General features: G+C 28.0%; 1 protein-coding gene and 1 long non-coding RNA gene across 2 annotated transcripts; one reads left to right on the top strand and one right to left on the bottom strand.

The window, feature by feature from the left end:
• Positions 1-274: 274 nt before the first annotated feature.
• LOC111206415 lies at positions 275-1,765 on the bottom strand. Its single transcript, XR_002658653.2, has 2 exons — positions 721-1,765; positions 275-613 (listed from the first exon to the last, which is right to left on the bottom strand). It is a non-coding gene; the product is annotated as an uncharacterized LOC111206415 (long non-coding RNA).
• A 3,161-nt stretch (positions 1,766-4,926) lies between these two features.
• Positions 4,927-5,433, top strand: LOC106435844. The gene has a single exon (XM_013876770.3). It carries the CDS (start codon positions 4,927-4,929, stop codon positions 5,431-5,433), a length of 507 nt encoding a protein of 168 aa, XP_013732224.2.
• Positions 5,434-23,466: the final 18,033 nt, after the last annotated feature.

Raw genomic sequence — 23,466 nt, 5'->3', positions numbered from 1 at the left:
ATTAAAATTGTTTTATTTTGTTTATTATCTCTTCCGAGCTCGATTTTAAACCTCTTTTTTTGTACTCAACTCTCAGTCATCAAATAAACAAGGTAATTCAGCCATCAATCTATTTACTAAAATGGAGTTAAATCCTTGTTTCTTTGTTCCTCGGACAAATTAACCCAATCCGTAAACTCTGTTTATTTTACAAAAATCGACAATGAGTTTTTGTCATCAACAATATACAAACTTTCTCTAGTGATAGAAAGTTAAGTGTTACCGGGATCGAATTAAACAAAAACGAGTTTACTATTAAGAATGATTCAAAGTGCACACAACATATGGGGTTTCACCTTGGGGCAAGCAGTGCTAAAATTTTCCCTTGACGTTCCATGTGGGAGCAAGCGAAACTTGAACATAAACGTATACGCTTGTGATATCCTCAAACTTCACCAGGTATATCCGTAACAATGGCAGTTGATTTTTTTTCCGACAGCTTCACAAGGTGCAGCACAAATATTAGTACTGCCATATAGGTTGTCGCAATAGGCTCTGCATTTAGTATCTAAACATGGGGAAGTCATCGTGCGGCCGTTTAAGAAAATGCATGTAGCCTCGCTCTTCATAATGTCTATACATGTTAACATATTCATCAAGTTCATCAGCACAAGATAATTAGAAGAGATGATGATATATGCACAAGTGCAGAGTATAAAATATGGTTTAGTTAACAAATACCCGTAGAAGCCATCGAAAGGACAAGAAAGAGAACGGTGAAGCTGATGGAGTCCATGTTCTTTGCCATTTTTTTTGTTTTCTTTGCTTTTTCTGAAATTATGTTCTTGAGTGAACTTAACTGTGGCGATCTATTTACACTTAAAACTTTGCAACTTCGTTATAATTATTTTATTCCTCTTTTTTATTTTAAGGTTCCACTGATCAAGTTAGTAATGTCGCCATATAGCTAGTCTTTCTTTATTACATTTTATCCTCCAAGTTTAATTATTCGTTTTTATCATGCACTAGTTTTAAACAATCAAGAAAAACAGAGGTTGTAGCTGTCTTTCCCGCTGTAATACACATATATACACACACATTTTTTCTTTATTTCTAAATATCTACTTGTTTTAAAATGTTAATGTTGTTGTTTTCGATAGAAGTAAGTAAGCACGAATCTTAGCGAATTTTTAATCTGATAATTAAGCCGATTTTGATTCAATAGTACATTAATACATCTTGGGCATCAGCAGCCTTGTAACAGTCATGACGACAGTCACGAGACTGTCTCGTCTTTTTTAACATAGGCACATGTGTATGATCTATGCTATGCACGTGACTACTTTTTAACCCTCCGGTATATGGTATATACCAATGATCGATGTTTTAGTTTTTGTTATTATGTGCACAAATTTTCTTTTTTGTTATTGTATTTAAAACATTGATGTTTTAACGTATAGTCAATATACATTTAAAAAGAAAACTAAAACATCAAATAAAATGTACAAATATTAATGGTATAATTTTATTGGTAAAACCAAAAAGTATTAAACAAAATAATTTATTTATTATTTTTAATATATGTTAAATAGTTGAAACATCAAACATTTGTATCCTGAGAGTATAAAATAAAATACAAATCACTTTTCCATTCATAATGTCACTTTTTTCAATTTGCAAACCATTTAAGTTTCCAATAGATTTTTCTAAATTTTTACAAAACATAAAAGGTCCAAACTTTCGTTTGATATTTTTAGTAATATATATATATATATATATATATACATATATATATATATTCGTAATAAAATAATATATATATATATATAATATATTATGTGTAACATAATTACATTTAAATTTATTAAATCTCTTTTTGATAATTTTTAGTCTTTTCTCATCATGACAACATAAAAAAAATTATAAGCAAACATCTATTAATATAAATTAGGCGCAACATTTAAGTAATCTCGATTTTATTCATCTTGTAATCTGTACTGTTATACTAAACATGACTGGAGATCTTTAATATCTAATATACTCTCACTGTTTCATAATAAGTGTAATTCTAAATTTTTTTTCTTGTTATACAAAAAGTGTCACTTTACAATTCCAATGCAAATTATTCTTACTTTCAGTTAAAAATTAAATGCAAAATTTATAAATAATTTTATTTATCTTAAATACTATTGGTCAGAAAGATGTAATTAATAACAACTTACATATATTTTTGTTACTTTTTCAAGTTTGTGTGAAAAGTGTCAAAGTGACACTTATTCAGAAACAGAGGAAGTATTGTTTATTCGCAAACTTATTTTGTGTTACTTGAACTCCATAACAATCAAGGGAAACATAACATTACCCTTAACAAAAAGCATCTTTAATTCAGAACAATCTCTTACAGTTTTTGGATGTCACTTGGCTAATTATCCGGTGAACTACTATTGAACCTCTTTTTGTTCAAAACATTAAGGTTTAGCCTACGATGGGAGGATTGTGATGTTAATTGTTGTTTTAAGATTCCTAGACAAAGAGTTATGGGAAAATGGAATACTGGTTCCTAAACACAAGGAAGTACAACAAACAAAAACATGATAATTATAAGTAAACAAAAACTTAATCTTAATCGATAAACCAATGAAAAGATCGAGCGGTCCTATCTAAATGATATACAGTTCCATTTCATATTTTTATAGAAACTATTGCTTTGTTTGTTATTTTATTCCGCTTTAGTTTTCCAAATCGCTTTAGCACTGAGTAATAGAATTATTTTTTTCTTAAAAAAATTATATGTGTTATAAATCATGGAGTGGATTGCCATTAACCAGACCCGGACCGAGACCGGTCCAATACCTAGAAGATGGAGAGATGATCGAAGCCTAGAGAGAGGAGAGAGAGAGCCGACTTTAGGAGAGAGAAAGGCGGCCACAAAGCTTGGAAAAAAGGAAACCCTTTTCCTTTTCCTAATAGATGTAATCTTTCCATTATTATGTATTAGTAGTTTTCCTAATCTTAGTGAGTTTAGGTTTTGGATACTTTCCATTTATGTTCATCTTGTAATCCTTATATAAAGGAACCCCTTGTTCATTAACAATAACACAGAAATATTCATTCTCTAAACAATCTATTTACAACACGTTATCAGCACGATAGACTCCAAAACCCTGAGACAAAACCTAACCTAAAATCCGTCACACATAAACCCTAAATCAGGCGCAACTTAAAATAAATCTATCTCTCAAACCCTGAGGAACCAGACGACGAGCCACATATCAAATTGAAGCTCTTGACGAGAAGAATCCATCAGCGCAAACCGTTCGTCGATCCGATCTCAGACGCGCCCACACTCGCAGAAACAATACTCGGCGCCGTCTTGGTCTTTTGGAACCCTAATCCCGAAGAACCCTAAATTGTTCTTGCTTACATTCCGGCTTACAAACTCCAATCAAGTTCAACTCCGATCAAGCTCAGCTTCAGACATTCCCTGTCCAGCTCAGACCAAATCCCCGACCAGACGCAACCGCCCGCGAGAAGAAACAAGCTCGCGATAGCCCTCGGCAACGCGACCCGACAGGAGCCGTCCCGCGTCCGTTCGTCTCAGCTCGTCTCTGATCTTTGGAGGTCCAGTTTCTACAATCTGCAAAACAAAGGTAATCCTAATTCTGAGAACATGAATCGAACCTGGTTGTTTTGTAAAGATTGAAACCCTAAAAGATAATCTCTAAAACTAAAAGCCATAGGTTAAATACATCAATCCCCTATGAGTAAATCGAAGCTCTATAAGTTCGATCTAAACCTAAAAACGAGATTGATCTATTGATCAATTAAAATCAGAACCTTAAAGGTTTTTGAATCTCAAATCAAATCCCCTTGATCAAAGATCAAAGTTTTTCGAAATCCCCTAAAACCCTAATTTTGAAAAATCGGTTTTAATTTTGATTTGAAACTTGAGTGTTTGATTGATCGCCTAGAGCTATGATTAGGATTTTTTTTTAAACTCGAATCTGAATTGCTTGAAATGTTTAAATGTTTAAAAACACTTAATCTCGATTTATATTCCTAAAGGCCTTGAAACCTTAATCTTAAAATCGAATCCTACTAATGTTTAAATCGAAACCCTAGAATTGATTAAGATTATTTTCATACATATGAATCTGAATATGGATTGCATTCATACTGTTTAAAAGGAATCGACCAGCATTTAGTTTATAAAATCTTGAAACCGTCTGCATTAAGTAGAACTACATGGCTGTGTGGCTTGATGATTGTTTCGCACCATGGTCGATTAGATTGCTTGATTTTCATAAATGCGTAAAACATGTTTGTGGCCGAGCTTGTTGATTATCTTGCGGCCACATGATCACATTGTGAGACTTAATTTTGAATGATGATGTGATTCAGATGTCGAAAATCTCAAACAGAGACTATGCAGCCCTTAATCTCTCCGGAGATAACTACTTGCAGTGGGCGCTAGATAAAAAGATCAGTCTAAGGTCAAAGGGACTTGGTGATACTATCATCAAGGGCAACAATGAGACCGATAAGAATCGGTACATGGCTATAAGTATTATACGCCATCACCTCATTGAAGGTTTAAAAGATCAGTACATCATGATGGAAAATCCACTAGAACTTTGGGATGCTTTACAGCATAGATATGATCACCAGAAAATGGTGTTACTTCCAAAGGCTAGAAACGACTGGAAGAATCTTAGATTCTTGGATTATAAGTCGGTGGATGAGTACAATTCAGTCTTATTTAAGACGGTCTCGATGCTGAGGCTTTGTGGTAAAGTAGTAACCGAAGAAGAGTTACTTAAGAAGACTTACTCTACATTCCATTCATCGAATGTGATACTGCAACAACAGTACAAAATGAAAGGCTTCGCCACATATACTGATCTGATCTCGTGCCTGCTTCTGGCCGAGGCAAACAATGAGCTCCTGATGAAGAACAGTGAAGCTAGACCTGTTGGAACAGCACCATTACCGGAAGCTAATGAGGTTGAAAAGAAAGAACCCAACGAGTGCAATTACGTCCAAAACAATAAGAGATCACAAGGCAATGGCCGTGGCGGTTACAAGGGGCGTGGCAGTGACAATTACTCGAACAGCCGAGACAACTACTCGACCGGCCGGAAAGGAAACCACAATAACCGTGGTCGTGGTTCCAATTATGGCCGTGGCCGAGGTAGTTATTGCCGTGGTCGAGGCCGCATATCCAAACCATCTTACTCGACCAAATCCGTTTGTCACAGATGTGGAATGAGAAACCATTGGGCCAAGAAATATAGAACCCCTAAGCACTTATGTGAGCTCTACCAAGAAAGTCTGAAGAACAAGAACCCGGAGGCTCACATGGTTCACGATTCCGGATATGAGGCCGATAATGATTCCGACATTGCTAAAGATGACCAGATGGACTTTGAGACTTTTGATTGTCTCAAGGACTAAATTTCGATACGACTTGTCTTATTGCTTTATGTTTTGCTTTGATGTTTCACGATTATATATATAATAAGAATTGATTTTGAATTCATAATCTTGCCTGATCTTACTTGAACATATAAATGATTTTAAAGAGTTGCCTAAAGGGCATAAAACCAAGTAAGAAATCATGAATGAGTATAGTAAGCATAGTAAAGAAACTATGGCTAAGGCATTGCCTTAAAAGGCATTATACACACCCAAAAAAACATGTGACCCATTGAAGTTATATTGTATGGTTTCCAAGTAGAAACAATGGGTAAGGAAGGAAACAAGTTCCTTTTGACTTTAAGAAAAATAAAACGCCTAAGACCTTATAAGTGGTCGAGACTATACATATGATCTCTACTGATTTAAAACTATGCTATAAGATCAGTATGATAAGAGGCAAGAGAAGTGGTGACTATACTGATATATCCCACGAAATTTTACACTATATGACATGATAGGATTAGCCATCCTAAAGTCTAAACCTGATGCAAAGATTGAAAAGGCATATAGTTATCCCGTAAAAGATCTCACGTTGTGAAACATGTACACAAAGGGAAACTCATTAGGCTTAATTGTCCCAAGCACCACGACCTTATAGTATGGACATGAGGGGGAGAGAGGATAAACCCATGATCAATACTACAAGTTCGTGTACCACTATGGTATAAGACCATGTTATATGGCTCGGTCATTACTCGGCCATAAAGGACCATTCCTCGGCTGTAGAGGCCATGATACAAACGGCCAAACCAAAGAGGCCATTACCCGGCTAAAGAGACCATAAACGGCTCGGCCGTGACTTGGTCGTGACTTGGCCGCATAGTGCAGGCTTGGCCGCACACGTTCCATGTTCGGCCATGTAAGCCATTATCTATAAGACTAAGATTTTAAAGTCTATAAGCTTGGAGACATTATGAATTGACATGTATAAGAATGATAATATGCATCAGGCCATATAAGTGAGCATAGATATTCCCATCTCATATTGAATACGGGTCATAAAACCAGACATACACCATCTTAAGAGATTTTGAATAAACCACCACATACATACATGTGCCGTCTAAGATGAAACCTCAGAAGAGGATTGAGAATTTATAAGAATAAGATCTTCTCCACGAAATCAAAAGGACCGAGAGCCAAAACATGGGTGATCAAATAGTGGCCAGGTACAGAACGCATGAAACAAATGAATCCGAATATTAAAGGAGAAAGATTATAAGCTGGATAAAGAATGTTAAAAGTATGAATGGTTTTAACCATCATTGTCTTGGCAAAAATCTTCGGACTAGAGGTTATAATTTAAGACGTCCAAAGAAAGATTATATAAAGCTAGCTAATTGAGAAGCTAATCGAAATGCCAGACACTGACCCGAGAAATGACTAACCAGCTTAGCACCAAATGAATGTCCTAGAAGAGACATAATCAAGTTGCTATAGAGTCTATACAAGATAGACCAAGTGTTTCATAAGATAAAGGAATTTCGGATAGAAAAGAATGGTGCATAGAATACAGATCCGAGATTATAAGAGAAACCATACCAGACATTGAGAAAAGGCTGCGCAGCTACACATCTAAGGTACCAAACAATGTAGTCTTGGGACGCCAAGCTACTAGGTAATAAAGGTCCTGGATAATAAGATCTCAAATCTATAGATCATGTCTAGAACATAATGGAACCACATGAAAGTGTCGACACACACACAAATTTGTATAAAGATACATAAAGTTATAGCACTTGAACATAAAGAGATGAACGAGGTTCATGAACCCGCGAAAGAGTACTCATACAATCATAAAAAGATCATAGAGATTAGAAAAGATAAAACGTGGAGGTTCAAAGTATCTAAAAGAGAGATGGGCGTATTGGCCATATACAAATACAAAAACACCATATGATAAACCAGTGAAATAGATGGATCTTGTGAGAAGTAAAGAAACCGTGAGAGATGTACATGATGTAAGAGTATTCATGTTTTCCTAACTAACAACATTCGATTATAGCTTGTTACACAAGGTACTCACAGAGTTCAAAAGAACAGATTATAAGGAGATAAACTCCTATGTAGTGGATGCTGCTACAGATTTTCGAAATTGAAAATGGTCTGGTCATAAGAAAGAAATTAGATACAAATAATATAGTAAGCAGCATATGGATCACTGGATAAGATGAAAGAACAACTTCGTTCCTAAGCTGATTCATGGACTGAAACATAAAGCAGCTGCATATAGTATGTAAAAGAAATTGATCACGCATGATCATTGATCTTGGAGTTGTATAAAAGACAATCCAATACAGTCCATATATTTGAAATTCCTTGTGATTATACTAAACCTAAAAGAGGTTAGTAGGCATAGAATAAATCTATGTGGGTGTCCGACCAAAAGCGTCCGGCCCCAGCCCTTCAAACTAAAGACGTCCGACTCTGTCCGTCTAAGGGCGTCCGGCTTTTCAGCAAAGAACGTCTGGCTCTTCTACTAGACGCGTCCGGCTTTTAAGTCTAAAAGGCGTCTAGCCCTTCTTCTTGATCACGGGCTAGTAGAGACAAAAGATCAACCGGATACAAATGTATTGTAGTCCATAAGCTTGTGAAAGCCGAGATCTATGACCTAATAATATATATTTCAGTGTGTGATATAATCCACAGCAACAGAGGTCATGAGACACCATCAAGAGATGGATAAAGGACTACAATGTCCGAGATAGATATGGTACTGCCTAAGGCGAAGAAATCGATGTCCACATCCATGAGAGTGTTCGGCCGCAGAGCCATAATAAGAGATTATAAACTCACAGCAATGATCATTGATCTTGAACACTCATGAGACAAGTAGTGGACATGTATAGACGAGGTATATGACCCAGACATGGATCGGCCAGATCGAGACACAGGTTCATGATAACCACGTCTAGTACATTGTCCATAAGTTCTTAGTTTTTCAGATCAAAGTAAAGAGTTAACAGTAGACGATCACGTCTAGACTATGGACACATGCAAACACGATTTGCAAAGACCCAATAGTGATCCCCGAGAACAATATGGTTCACATTATTTAGCACACATGCTTTGCCGGGACACTCGATGTCAAGAGACATGAGAAACGACCTAAAAGGTCAAAGTGGTCTAGATACGGCTTAGTAATGAACTTGGCCGATTACTCCCTTCCTACATATACATGAAAGATCACGCACCAGATGCGTAGAATGTGGAAACCTACAATGAGGTTCACATCAGAGGGAGTAGTGTTTGTTGTACTCTTTTTCCTTCATCATGGTTTTTTCCCACTGGGTTTTCCTGATAAGGTTTTAATGAGACACCATCAAGCGTACTACAAATCCTGTATGGTTATGGCATCCAAGGGGGAGTGTTATAAATCATGGAGTGGATTGCCATTAACCAGACCCGGACCGAGACCGGCCCAATACCTAGAAGATGGAGAGATGGCCAAAGCCTAGAGAGAGGAGAGAGAGAGCCGACTTTAGGAGAGAGAAAAGCGGCCACAAAGCTTGGAGAAAAGGAAACTCTTTCCTTTTCCTAGTAGATGTAATCTTTCCATTATTATGTATTAGTAGTTTTCCTAATCCTTTTAGGTTTTGGATACTTTTCATTTATCTTCATCTTGTAATCCTTATATAAAAAAAACCTCTTGTTCATTAATAATAACACAGAAATATTCGGTTTCTAAACACACTATTTACAACACTATGAACATTTGTAGTGTTTTTTTTTGTCTTGTTGACTTTCTCTGACACTCGACCTCTCAAACATTTTTATCTAACACTCACAACTTTCTATATAATTAATAGGTTTTGAACCGAATCCCATACGTCTTCGATACTAAGAACTAGAAATATAATATACTCCCTTTCAAAAACGATCAATGTATTAAAAAATAGATTTTAAATTATAAATCTCAGATAGGGTTGGGCATTTTTTTTATTTCATTTGTTATTCATTACGATTCATTCCGAAAAATCTGGATATCCATAAATCTCCGGAGCAAAGCAAATATTAGAATCAATATTCGTTAAATACGAAACAGATCACAAATACTAAAAGTTTTAGGGCCGGATATCCACTTTTCTTCATTTTTATACAAATAGAAGTATATATACAATTAAATAGAGAGTTATAAATATATAATTTTATATAATAATTATTTTAGCATATAATTTTAATAAATTTTATTTATAAAATTATTAAATTAAGAAAGAAATATAAAATATATATAAAAACTACAATTTTCTAAAATTTTATGTTTTATAAAATTTATGGAGTATATAGTTTCACTAATTTTTACCTTTTGTTTTATATCATGTAAAAGATATTTTTTGAAAATAAACTTGTATAGGTTTTTCCTAGATTTACTTTTATTGAACAAAGTGTAAGAGCTATTCATAAATATCCGTAATTATTCGCAAATATTTATAAATTTTTTGGATAGCGAGAAAAATGGATATCAGTATTTTTATAAAGTAAAATAATCAAAAATTAGATATCTCACTACAAAAAAAATAGTCATTTAACATCACTTATTTTTAATATTTGCATTAGTTTTAAATGATGTAAAAGAATTTTACTTCACTTAAATAAATGACTTTGAAATTGGTGATATTTGCATCATTCTATAGATAAATGATACAAAATAATTAATATTTACATCATTAATTGTAAGTGATACTAATATGCATCAATTATACAAAATGATACCAAAACTAAATCAGTTTTTCTAAATGACGTAAGTATTAACATCAATTGAAACAATTGATTTTAATTATTTATTAATAACTGAAATTAAATTAATATCAAAACATTAAATGATTTTTAATATTTTATTATTTATAATTATTTATTTAATTTTTTATTTGTATATAATTGACGTTAAATAATATCAATGGATAAATTAATTAAATATTCATTAATTTTTAATTGAAATACAATAAATCTGACGAAGAAGAAATAACAAATATAGAGAGAAACATTAAACAAGGTGGAAGAAGAGGAATCAAAGAAACATAGAAAATCATTGTAAAACATTTAGGTGGAATTGACCATAAAGAGCTTCATGCCTTCATCAATCGAAATTCTTCTTCTTTTTATCCTCATTCCTTGTATCCATGTTTTTATCTCCAATCTCTGTTGATGGTGTGAAACTGAATCGATTTAGCAGCGAAGTGGGGGAGATTCGTCAGAAAAATTCTTCATCAACTTCTATTTCTTGAGAGTTTTACTTCCTTTTAGATTTTAAGTAGACGCATATCCTCTTATGTCTTGAGACGTTCTGTTTCCTAACAAAGAAAGACCATTCTACCATGAATAAGTCTAATTTTTCAAAAAATGAAAAAAGATGAAGAGGAAAAAGAAAGATATACTTCTTCAGAAAATTTTCACCGAATCTAAATAGCAACCCTGCATAAGAACAATACCCATCATTATGACTCATAAGACAAGAAAGTTAGAGAAACTAAAAGAGGAAGAAGAACCCATGAATGAGCATTCACAACAAAAAGACGAAGATGCTTAATTTTCGAAGTGAAAGAGTTATAAAAAAAATTAAAGCTCCAATTAAATTAAAGCCATAAGAATAGTAACTACTTCCGTAATCTTTGGTTTTTTGAAGTGTAAGATATTTTTGTAACCGTTCAAGTAAATTTTTTTTAAAGCTTTGTAGTGGTGTTTTCTTTATTCGGAGTTAAGTTTTATACCACATTAAAGTATTAACTGATGCAAAATTAAATAAAAGAACATCATTTTAACTTAATTGATGTTAAAGAAAAACACAGTTATATATTTTTTGTTCGCATCAATTTTTATTGATGTGAATTTTATATCATATTAATAAGTGCTGCTAACCAAAAATAATAATTACATCAATTATTTAATTGATATAAATGTATAGAATCGTATCATTTTTGATTAAGTAATACAAATTAATAAAGTTTATATCATTTTATTGAAATGATGTCGAATTAGTTAATTATACTATCAATTATTAGAACTGATTTAAAACTAGATATATTTGTATCATTTACAAATAAGTAATTTAAAATAACATCATTTATTTATGTGATACAATTTAAGTGATACAATACGTACTTTTTTTTGTAGTGTCTGTAAACTACGTAGCAAATCATAAATACTGAAAAATACATTACTAGCTGCTATGTGTCCACCCCTAATTTCGGTTCCACTAATTTCATTTATCCAGTGCAAGATATTAGGCACAGCCCACAGAAACATAAAAGAGAATTTTTTTTTTCTATTATAGCCTTCTTTTTTAGATACGCGAAATTCGTTAAAAAGTGATGAAATTCTTACGAAACCACTGATATGATTTCCATCTTATATTAAATGTAGAAAATTAAAAATATTTTTTTAATTTTTACAGAACTCTAAAATAAAATAATAATTTATTTTAATATACTCGAAATATGATTTTAAATATGTACACATTTTATATACATATATTCATTAAATATATTATAAACAATTATTATTTTAGGTTAATATACAAAACATATATAAGAGCTTCTCTTTTTAAATGATTTATGAAATGAATGGTGAAACAAACATAATTAAATTTAGAAAATTTGAATATATTAAATATATGACCAAATTTAAAAGTTTTTGTAGGATTTAGTTTGGCATGAATTGAATATTAAAATTAGGATCACTACATTAATTTCTTACACAATTAAATATTAGTATAGATATATTTGACGCATTTAGATTGAAATCAAAGTTTGTAAGGGCGATAAATTAAAAGGTCAATCAAAATGATGAGTTTTTCTTTTTTGAAACGTTTTTGGTATTGATTTTTCTTTTACAAAAATTATAATATACAGTGACCAAGATAGAAAAAATAATTAAAATAGTCTATTGGTGTTGAATTTTTTAATATTTTGTAATAGACAACAACTGAGATACAAAAGAAAAAAAGAATATTAAGAGCATGATTAATGGGGAAGACCCTAACTTCAATGCTATAAAATCAAATTAAATAAAGTAACTAAACTATTGGAGCCAAAAGTTATGTCTGCCTTCCATTTCGTTCACCTGTCAATACGAGGGCAAGGCTTAAACGAACGAAGTCGCCACCATCTAAATCGGGTTTTGAGTTACTAAGAGGGTCACAAGAATGGGGGAAAAGCTTAGCCACACATCTACAGAACCATCAACCATTTAAAAGCTGCTGTCAGGAAATAAAGAAAAATGCAGAGAAAATAACTAATGACATATATCCGATCATGTTTAAGCAAGTGGGAGGAGAGATCTTTACCGCATTTTTCTATTGTCCTTTCCAAAAACCAGTGTTTTTAAAACCGGACCGACCCGATGGTTGGACCGGGTTCGACCGTGAACCGATTATATAGTCGGGTTGGTCTAGTAATTGGTTCGACCATGAATCGGCCACATACCGGATTATATTTTAAAGTTATTAAACCAATAAAAACCACTAAAACTATCGAAAATCTATAAACCATCCATATAAACAAGAAACTAATTTATATCCTCTAAACTATATTTGCGAAGTGATTTTGCCACATGTCCTTTCTACAATCAATTTCACAAAAAAAATATGACATGACTACTAAAATTGATGACATGGCTTCCGGAAAAATATGACATGGATAATTTCATTTAATGTTAATTTATATTTTTGACAAACTTATTAGAATATGGTAATAATTCATATATTGCATTTAATATTGATATTTCTTTTTTGGTAATTTTTTTTTAAATATGGTAATAGCTCATACATCATCTATAAATAAATATATTCATATATAACATTTCAAATTTTGAAATATTATTATTTTTGTATAATTATACAATTTGTATTACTAAAGCTTTCAAAAATTTCTACAATTTAAAAAAAATTAAATATCTAATCGTAATATCATTAGTTTCTTATATTTATACAAATTTTTTAAATATTAGTAAAAAATAGTGAAATCTATAATATTTAATAAAAATTATTTTTAAATATAACTTAGATTTAAAAAATTCCTTACTGCACATGGTGCAGGAAAACACTTAGTTTATAATATTTGACGTTCAAAATTGATTTATATTTTAACTATGCATCATGTTTACTAATATTACTTTTATATTTACATACTAAAAAAATATTAAACCATATTATTGAACCAGGTTTGACCCGGTTGAATCATATTGAACCGTGACCCAAAATATTTCCGGTTCAGCTTCCGGTCCGGTTTTAAAAACACCGGCAAAAACTAAATTTTTTTTTTTTTGATCTCGTCTTCCTTTGGCGCCACCATCCCAACCAACGGCGAATGTAGGTTTTACATTAGGGGCACGTGCACACTGCTCATAATAAATTTGATATTCAGAATTTAGTTTAAGTATTTTAATGATAATTTTTAGCTATAGAAACAGTCACTAAAATTGCTTTCTGCACCCATATCAGTCTATGATTAACATTTTTCATTTTTTTCATTTTTTTTCCTTACCACTTATGCACCATCTTATTACTAGGACTAGAGATTAAACCGGGCGACGCCCGAAATTTTTATTTTTTCTAATTTAAGTTGTTAAATTATTTATATTTAGGTTATGATATATATATTTATATAAATGTTAAGATGCATGTCATAATTAAAATTTATTTTTAAATTTTAACACCTTAAATTAACATATTTTTTACTATTTAAATATTTTTTTTGTAATTTTGTTGGCTACCTAGTTATTATATTTAGCAAAACTATCTGTTGAGTGTTGGAATAAATGTTTTAGATATTTAATTAAACTGCAGAGTATTTTCAGATCGACCACATGCTCAACAATCGATCGATCCGTAAAAAGATGGTCGATCTCCTTGGCCAGGTAAGTACAATTTTAGCAAAAATATCTTTGATTTTCAAATATTAAGTATATAACTATTCTTTTGAATATTGTTTTTTTGAATTGTATTTTTTGATTAAATTATTGTATTATAATGTTTATGTAAATATTTTTTGTGATGTTTGAATTTGTGATGTTAGTGTACTTAACCTAGATTTAACCTAGATGATATTGATGTTTAACAATTTTTTTTCTGGAAATAGAAAATAATGATTTATCAAAACGTATCTAATACTTGTTAAATGATAGTATAATGTAAATTACATCCATTATTTGAAAATAACCATTTGTTGCTTTTATTTTTATTTTTAAATCAGAAATTATTTTTATTCAAAAACATTATTCATATATAATATAATAGTTTAAGTTTGGAAGATTAATCTATATATATACATTATGTATATCTTTTAAAAAATAATTTAAGATATTAATATTGAGTAACTGAATAAAAGCTGAATTTTTTATCTTGAAAATGAAATATTTATATTTTTGTCTTCATGTTATACTCACCAATCCAGCATTGATATTTATAACTCAGTATGTTTTTAAAAAAACTTAGTTTTAAGTAATAAATGAATTTAATAAATTAAATTCATCACCTATAATATTCTGTAAACTATATTTGAAAACTCTCTAAAATTATATTTTAAGCATAATATTACTATTATTTAATTTAAGTTATTTTAAGCATAATATATGTTAAACCAACTTAGATTATATTTACAATAGGACCATCCTAAACCGGTTAATAAACCAAAAACAATATTAAACCAACATGAACCAATACCTGATTCGGCGAGGAAAGAAGTGTTTCGGGATAAACGCTTGAATGATTATTAACTGTAATGGTGTGATCATGAAAGAGTTAGTATGAATATTAACAATAAAATTATGGATTAGATTAAATTAAATTTGTAAGAATACCTTTGAGTCTATAAAAAGCAATTCAATTCCCATGAATAAGTTTGGCTTTTGGAAGTTGCGAGTTTCCCAACAATGAATCCACCTAACAAAAAGTTCGTTGTTATAAAAAATCTCCTTCAAGGTCATTAAAGGTTTTTGGGACGGCAAGAGTTGATGGTGGAACCATTTTTTTGCTTGAGTGCTTTGAAGTTTTCCTTGATAGTGTGAGGTTGATGTTGATAGAATAATGAATTTTATAGGGACTTTCTTGATGTAAAACTATACATTTTTATTTTTTTTGTTTAATGTGGTATTTCCATTTTTATATAATTTACTACAATTTTAAGATGGATGTACATTTTAAGATAGATGTTTAAATCTTAATGTACTTTTTCCATTTTTTAAAATGTTTATTTCCATTTTTTATATTTTTTATTTACGTAATATCTATATTTTATATTTTAAAATAGATATTTAAATCTTAATGTACTTTTTCTATTTTTTTTTAAATTGTGTATTTACTTATATTATATATTTTACATTTTAAGATAGATGTTTAATGCTTAAAGAACCTTTTCCATTTTTTTAAAAAAATTGTGTATTTACTTATTATTATATATATAATTCATATATTATATATTTACATTATTTACTTATTATTTATTTTCCTGTATATGTATTTCCATTTCTTGTACTTTTTATTTACTTAATATCTCTATTTTACATTTTAAGATAGATGTTTAAATCTTAATGTACATTTTCCATTTTCTTTAAATTGTATATTTCCATTTTCTTTAAATTGTATATTTCCATTTGTTATACTTTCTATTTACGTATTATCTATATTTTAAATTTTAAGATATATTTTTAAATCTTAATGTAATTTTCCATTTTTAAATTGCGTATTTACTTATATTATATATTTACTTATGATTTATTTTTCTTTATATTGTGTATTTCTATTTATTATACTTTCTATTTACTAATAATTTTATATTTTAAGATAGATTTACATTTTAAGATAGATGTTTAAATACTAATGTACTTTTTCCATTTTTTAAATTGTGTATTTCCTTTTCTTATACTTTCTATTTGCGTAATATCTATATTTTACATTTTAAGATAGATGTTTAAATATTAATATACTTTTTCCATTGTTTTTAAGTTGTGTATTTCTTTTTTTTATACTTTCTATTTACTTAATATCTATATTTACATTTTAAGATAGATGTTTAATATTTAATGTACTCTTTCCATATTTTAAAAATTGTACATTTACTTATTATTGTATATATAATTCATATATTTATAATATTTAATTATTATTTTTTTCTATATATTGAGTATTTATCTTTCTTATACTTTATATTTAGTTAATATCTATATTTTATATTTTAAGATAGATGTTTAAATCTTAATGTTTTTTTTTTCATTTTTAATGTAAAACGGCAATGTTTAATAGAAGAACTTGGACAAATAGTCAAATAGTTATATTTATGTTTTTTTTTTTTTTTTTATAAAATGATAATGTTACATTATGGAGATAAGCCGTTTTTTTAGTGAAAAATGGTAATCTTACATATGTTTAATGTAGTTTTTCCATTTTTTTATGTTGTATGTTTACATATTATTGTTATTTTTAAATGTAAAATGGTAATCTTACGTATGTTTAATGTAGTATTTCCATTTTTTATGTTGTATGTTTACATATTATTTATTATTTTCGAAATTATATATATTGTTTTTTTTTTACAAAATAGTAATGTTACATTATGGAGATAAGCCGTCTTTTTTTTTAGTGAAAAATGGTAATCTTACATATGTTTAATGTAGTTTTTCCATTTTTTATGTTGTATGTTTACATATTATTTTTTAAAAATAAAAATGTAAAATGGTAATCTTACATATGTTTAATGTAGTATTTCCATTTTTTATGTTGTATGTTTACATATATTTATTATTTTCGAAATTATATATAATGTTTTTTTGTTTTTTTATAAAACGGTAATGTTACATTATGAAGATAAGCCTTCTTTTTTTTTAAAGTGAAAAATGATAATTTTACATATGTTTAATGTAGTTTTTCTATTTTTTATGTTGTATGTTTACATATTATTTATAATTTTCGAAAGTTAGTAATATTAAAATGCAAAACTATATTTTATGCCACGTGTCATCTTTTGGGAGAAGTTTTTTTTGCTGATGTGGACGCTCTATATAGATTTACATTTTAAGATAGATGTTTAAATACTAATGTACTTTTTCCATTTTTTTAAATTGTGTATTTCCTTTTCTTATACTTTCTATTTGCGTAATATCTATATTTTACATTTTAAGATAGATGTTTAAATATTAATATACTTTTTCCATTGTTTTTAAGTTGTGTATTTCTTTTTTTATACTTTCTATTTACTTAATATCTATATTTTACATTTTAAGATAGATGTTTAATATTTAATGTACTCTTTCCATATTTTAAAAATTGTGCATTTACTTATTATATATATAATTCATATATTTATATATTTATAATATTTAGTTATTATTTATTTTTCTATATATTGAATATTTCTCTTTCTTATACTTTATATTTAGTTAATATCTATATTTTATATTTTAAGATAGATGTTTAAATCTTAATGTTTTTTTTTCATTTTTAATGTAAAACAGCAATGTTTAATAGAAGAACTTGGACAAATAGTTAAATAGTTATATTTATGTTTTTTTTTTCTTTTTTTATAAAATTGTAATGTAACATTATGGAGATAAGCCGTTTTTTTAGTGAAAAATGGTAATCTTACATATGTTTAACGTAGTTTTTCCATTTTTTTTATGTTGTATGTTTACATATTATTTATTATTTTTAAATGTAAAATGGTAATCTTACATATGTTTAATGTAGTATTTCCATTTTTTATGTTGTATGTTTACATATTATTTATTATTTTCAAAATTATATATAATGCTTTTTTTACAAAATAGTAATGTTACATTATGGAGATAAGCCGTCTTTTTTTTAGTGAAAAATGGTAATCTTACATATGTTTAATGTAGTTTTTCTATTTTTATGTTGTATGTTTACATATTATTTTTTTAAAATAAAAATGTAAAAATGGTAATCTTACATATGTTTAATGTAGTATTTCCATTTTTTATGTTGTATGTTTACATATATTTATTATTTTCGAAATTATATATAATGTTTTTTGTTTTTTTTTTATAAAACGGTAATGTTACATTATGGAGATAAGCCGTTTTTTTTTAAGTGAAAAAATGGTAATTTTACATATGTTTAATGTAGTTTTTCCATTTTTTATGTTGTATGTTTACATATTATTTATAATTTTCGAAAATTAGTAATATTAAAATAAAAAACTATATTTTATGCCACGTGTCATCTTTCGGGAGAAGTTTTTTTTGATGATGTGGACGCTCTACGGAGCCTCAAAAAGTCCCTTTTATTAGTATAGATAATAATATATAATTCATATATTTATATATTTATAATATTTACTTATTATTTATTTTTCTATATATTGAGTATTTCTCTTTCTTATACTTTATATTTAGTTAATATCTATATTTTATATTTTAAGATAGATGTTTAAATCTTAATGTTTTTTTTTCATTTTTAATGTAAAACAGCAATGTTTAATAGAAGAACTTGGACAAATAGTCAAATAGTTATATTTATGTTTTTTTTCTTTTTTTATAAAATTGTAATGTTACATTATGGAGATAAGCCGTTTTTTTAGTGAAAAATAGTAATCTTACATATGTTTAACGTAGTTTTTCCATTTTTTTTATGTTGTATGTTTACATATTATTGTTATTTTTAAATGTAAAATGGTAATCTTACATATGTTTAATGTAGTATTTCCATTTTTTATGTTGTATGTTTACATATTATTTATTATTTTCAAAATTATATATAATGCTTTTTTTACAAAATAGTAATGTTACATTATGGAGATAAGCCGTCTTTTTTTTAGTGAAAAATGATAATCTTACATATGTTTAATGTAGTTTTTGTATTTTTTATGTTGTATGTTTACATATTATTTTTTAAAAATAAAAATGTAAAATGGTAATCTTACATATGTTTAATGTAGTATTTCCATTTTTTATGTTGTATGTTTACATATTATTTATTATTTTCAAAATTATATATAATGCTTTTTTTACAAAATAGTAATGTTACATTATGGAGATAAGCCGTCTTTTTTTTAGTGAAAAATGATAATCTTACATATGTTTAATGTAGTTTTTGTATTTTTTATGTTGTATGTTTACATATTATTTTTTAAAAATAAAAATGTAAAATGGTAATCTTACATATGTTTAATGTAGTATTTCCATTTTTTATGTTGTATGTTTACATATATTTATTATTTTCAAAATTATATATAATTTTTTTTTACAAAATAGTAATGTTACATTATGGAGATAAGCCGTCTTTTTTTTAGTGAAAAATGGTAATCTTACATATGTTTAATGTAGTTTTTCTATTTTTTATGTTGTATGTTTACATATTTTTTTTTAAAAATAAAAATGTAAAATGGTAATCTTACATATGTTTAATGTAGTATTTCCATTTTTTATGTTGTATGTTTACATATATTTATTATTTTCGAAATTATATATAATGTTTTTTGTTTTTTTTTTTAAAACGGTAATGTTACATTATGGAGATAAGCCGTTTTTTTTTAAGTGAAAAAATGGTAATTTTACATATGTTTAATGTAGTTTTTCCATTTTTTATGTTGTATGTTTACATATTATTTATAATTTTCGAAAATTAGTAATATTAAAATAAAAAACTATATTTTATGCCACGTGTCATCTTTCGGGAGAAGTTTTTTTTGCTGATGTGGACGCTCTACGGAGCCTCAAAAAGTCCCTTTTATTAGTATAGATAATAATATATAATTCATATATTTATATATTTATAATATTTACTTATTATTTATTTTTCTATATATTGAGTATTTCTCTTTCTTATACTTTATATTTAGTTAATATCTATATTTTATATTTTAAGATAGATGTTTAAATCTTAATGTTTTTTTTTCATTTTTAATGTAAAACAGCAATGTTTAATAGAAGAACTTGGACAAATAGTCAAATAGTTATATTTATGTTTTTTTTCTTTTTTTATAAAATTGTAATGTTACATTATGGAGATAAGCCGTTTTTTTAGTGAAAAATAGTAATCTTACATATGTTTAACGTAGTTTTTCCATTTTTTTTATGTTGTATGTTTACATATTATTGTTATTTTTAAATGTAAAATGGTAATCTTACATATGTTTAATGTAGTATTTCCATTTTTTATGTTGTATGTTTACATATTATTTATTATTTTCAAAATTATATATAATGCTTTTTTTACAAAATAGTAATGTTACATTATGGAGATAAGCCGTCTTTTTTTTAGTGAAAAATGATAATCTTACATATGTTTAATGTAGTTTTTGTATTTTTTATGTTGTATGTTTACATATTATTTTTTAAAAATAAAAATGTAAAATGGTAATCTTACATATGTTTAATGTAGTATTTCCATTTTTTATGTTGTATGTTTACATATATTTATTATTTTCAAAATTATATATAATTTTTTTTTACAAAATAGTAATGTTACATTATGGAGATAAGCCGTCTTTTTTTTAGTGAAAAATGGTAATCTTACATATGTTTAATGTAGTTTTTCTATTTTTTATGTTGTATGTTTACATATTATTTTTTTAAAATAAAAATGTAAAATGGTAATCTTACATATGTTTAATGTAGTATTTCCATTTTTTATGTTGTATGTTTACATATATTTATTATTTTCGAAATTATATATAATGTTTTTTGTTTTTTTTTTATAAAACGGTAATGTTACATTATGGAGATAAGCCGTTTTTTTTTAAGTGAAAAAATGGTAATTTTACATATGTTTAATATAGTTTTTCCATTTTTTATGTTGTATGTTTACATATTATTTATAATTTTCGAAAATTAGTAATATTAAAATAAAAAACTATATTTTATGCCACGTGTCATCTTTCGGGAGAAGTTTTTTCCGCTGATGTGGACGCTCTACGGAGCCTCAAAAAGTCCCTTTTATTAGTATAGATAATAATATATAATTCATATATTTATATATTTATAATATTTACTTATTATTTATTTTTCTATATATTGAGTATTTCTCTTTCTTATACTTTATATTTAGTTAATATCTATATTTTATATTTTAAGATAGATGTTTAAATCTTAATGTTTTTTTTTTCATTTTTAATGTAAAACAGCAATGTTTAATAGAAGAACTTGGACAAATAGTCAAATAGTTATATTTATGTTTTTTTTCTTTTTTTATAAAATTGTAATGTTACATTATGGAGATAAGCCGTTTTTTTAGTGAAAAATAGTAATCTTACATATGTTTAACGTAGTTTTTCCATTTTTTTTTATGTTGTATGTTTACATATTATTGTTATTTTTAAATGTAAAATGGTAATCTTACATATGTTTAATGTAGTATTTCCATTTTTTATGTTGTATGTTTACATATTATTTATTATTTTCAAAATTATATATAATGCTTTTTTTACAAAATAGTAATGTTACATTATGGAGATAAGCCGTCTTTTTTTTAGTGAAAAATGATAATCTTACATATGTTTAATGTAGTTTTTCTATTTTTTATGTTGTATGTTTACATATTATTTTTTAAAAATAAAAATGTAAAATGGTAATCTTACATATGTTTAATGTAGTATTTCCATTTTTTATGTTGTATGTTTACATATATTTATTATTTTCAAAATTATGTATAATGTTTTTTGTTTTTTTTTATAAAACGGTAATGTTACATTATGGAGATAAGCCGTCTTTTTTTTAAGTGAAAAAATAGTAATTTTACATATGTTTAATGTAGTTTTTCCATTTTTTATGTTTTATGTTTACATATTATTTATAATTTTCGAAAATTAGTAATATTAAAATAAAAAACTATATTTTATGCCACGTGTCATCTTTCGGGAGAAGTTTTTTCCGCTGATGTGGACGCTCTACGGAACCTCAAAAATTCTCTTTTATTAGTATAGATTCTTTGGATTCACCCATGACCTCAACAAAAAATCGCCAAGATTGAGCGATGGTTTTCTGATCTAAATCACTGTAAATTGTCGTAGTTTTAAAATTGTTGTATCTATTTAGTTTGTGATTGTGTATTTAATATTTAATGATAACCATTGAGTAATCCAATAATAAAATTTTAGATGATTAAAAACATAAATATAGCTGAACAGAAAAGTAGAAAGACTCGGCCAAAGCATACTTTTACCAACTTGTAGTTGTACGGAAAACAGATTTTTCATACATGAAAGAAACATAGTTTAGAAAAAAATATTTTAACCATCATCACGTACGAATCCAAAAGAAACAACAAAAGTATCACAACACATCCTAAGAACCGAACCAACAAAACCTGCACCAACAGATCCTAAAAACTTAAAGCAAAGAAAAAAAACAGATCCACCACCAAAGCTTTTAACTCCATCAAAGCTTAACTCCATCAAAGCTTATACCTGATAGTAGAGAAAACAATAAACAACAATCATTACCCAAGGTGCGTTGGGCTAGTGGTTTAGTGCTTGGAGTAGGTTCCATTGCACCCCTAGTTCGATTCCCCTGGGGAGGGGTGCTTTACGCCATGTTATCGGTATCAGCGCCGGCCGGCCCCGGGCCTGGGGTGGGATTAAGGCCGAAGGCCCGAACCCATCCTAGTCTACAAAAAAAAAAAAAAAACAATCACTATGCAATGATATATAACAAAACGAGTCAAAGGGGTACCTGTGATTCTTGGTTTGGCCCTTCTCCTTGTGACAATGTGTTTTTTTTTTTGGCTTTCTATAAACTGAGGCACCAATATTTGGACATTTAAAAGCATTATGACCTGTTATCCCACAATGTCCACACGTCATTGTCCTTCCTTCCCTGCTAGCTTTAAGTTTCTTAGGAGATTCTTCACCGCATTGAACCTTTCGTTTCTTTTTTGGAGACTCATTTTTTCCTTTAATCCTCTTTTGCTTCTTCTTGCGACCTTTAGATTCTGGCCTCGTTGGTGGTTGTATCCGAGTTTCATCGGTTTTTCTCCAAAATCGCATGCCAGTAACAGGAGAGATAGAGTTCTCATGTGTGGCACGCCATTTAGAGGTCAGGTACCAATCTGAAACATAATCA

This window comes from Brassica napus, chromosome C9 (genome assembly GCF_020379485.1).
Source record: "Brassica napus cultivar Da-Ae chromosome C9, Da-Ae, whole genome shotgun sequence".
NCBI lineage: Eukaryota > Viridiplantae > Streptophyta > Magnoliopsida > Brassicales > Brassicaceae > Brassica > Brassica napus.
This window is presented reverse-complemented; position numbering and strand designations above follow the sequence as displayed.

Bases quoted from the DNA above. Each gene is read 5' to 3' on its own strand.
- LOC106435844 (XM_013876770.3), top strand. From the start codon at position 4,927: ATGAAGAACAGTGAAGCTAGACCTGTTGGAACAGCACCATTACCGGAA.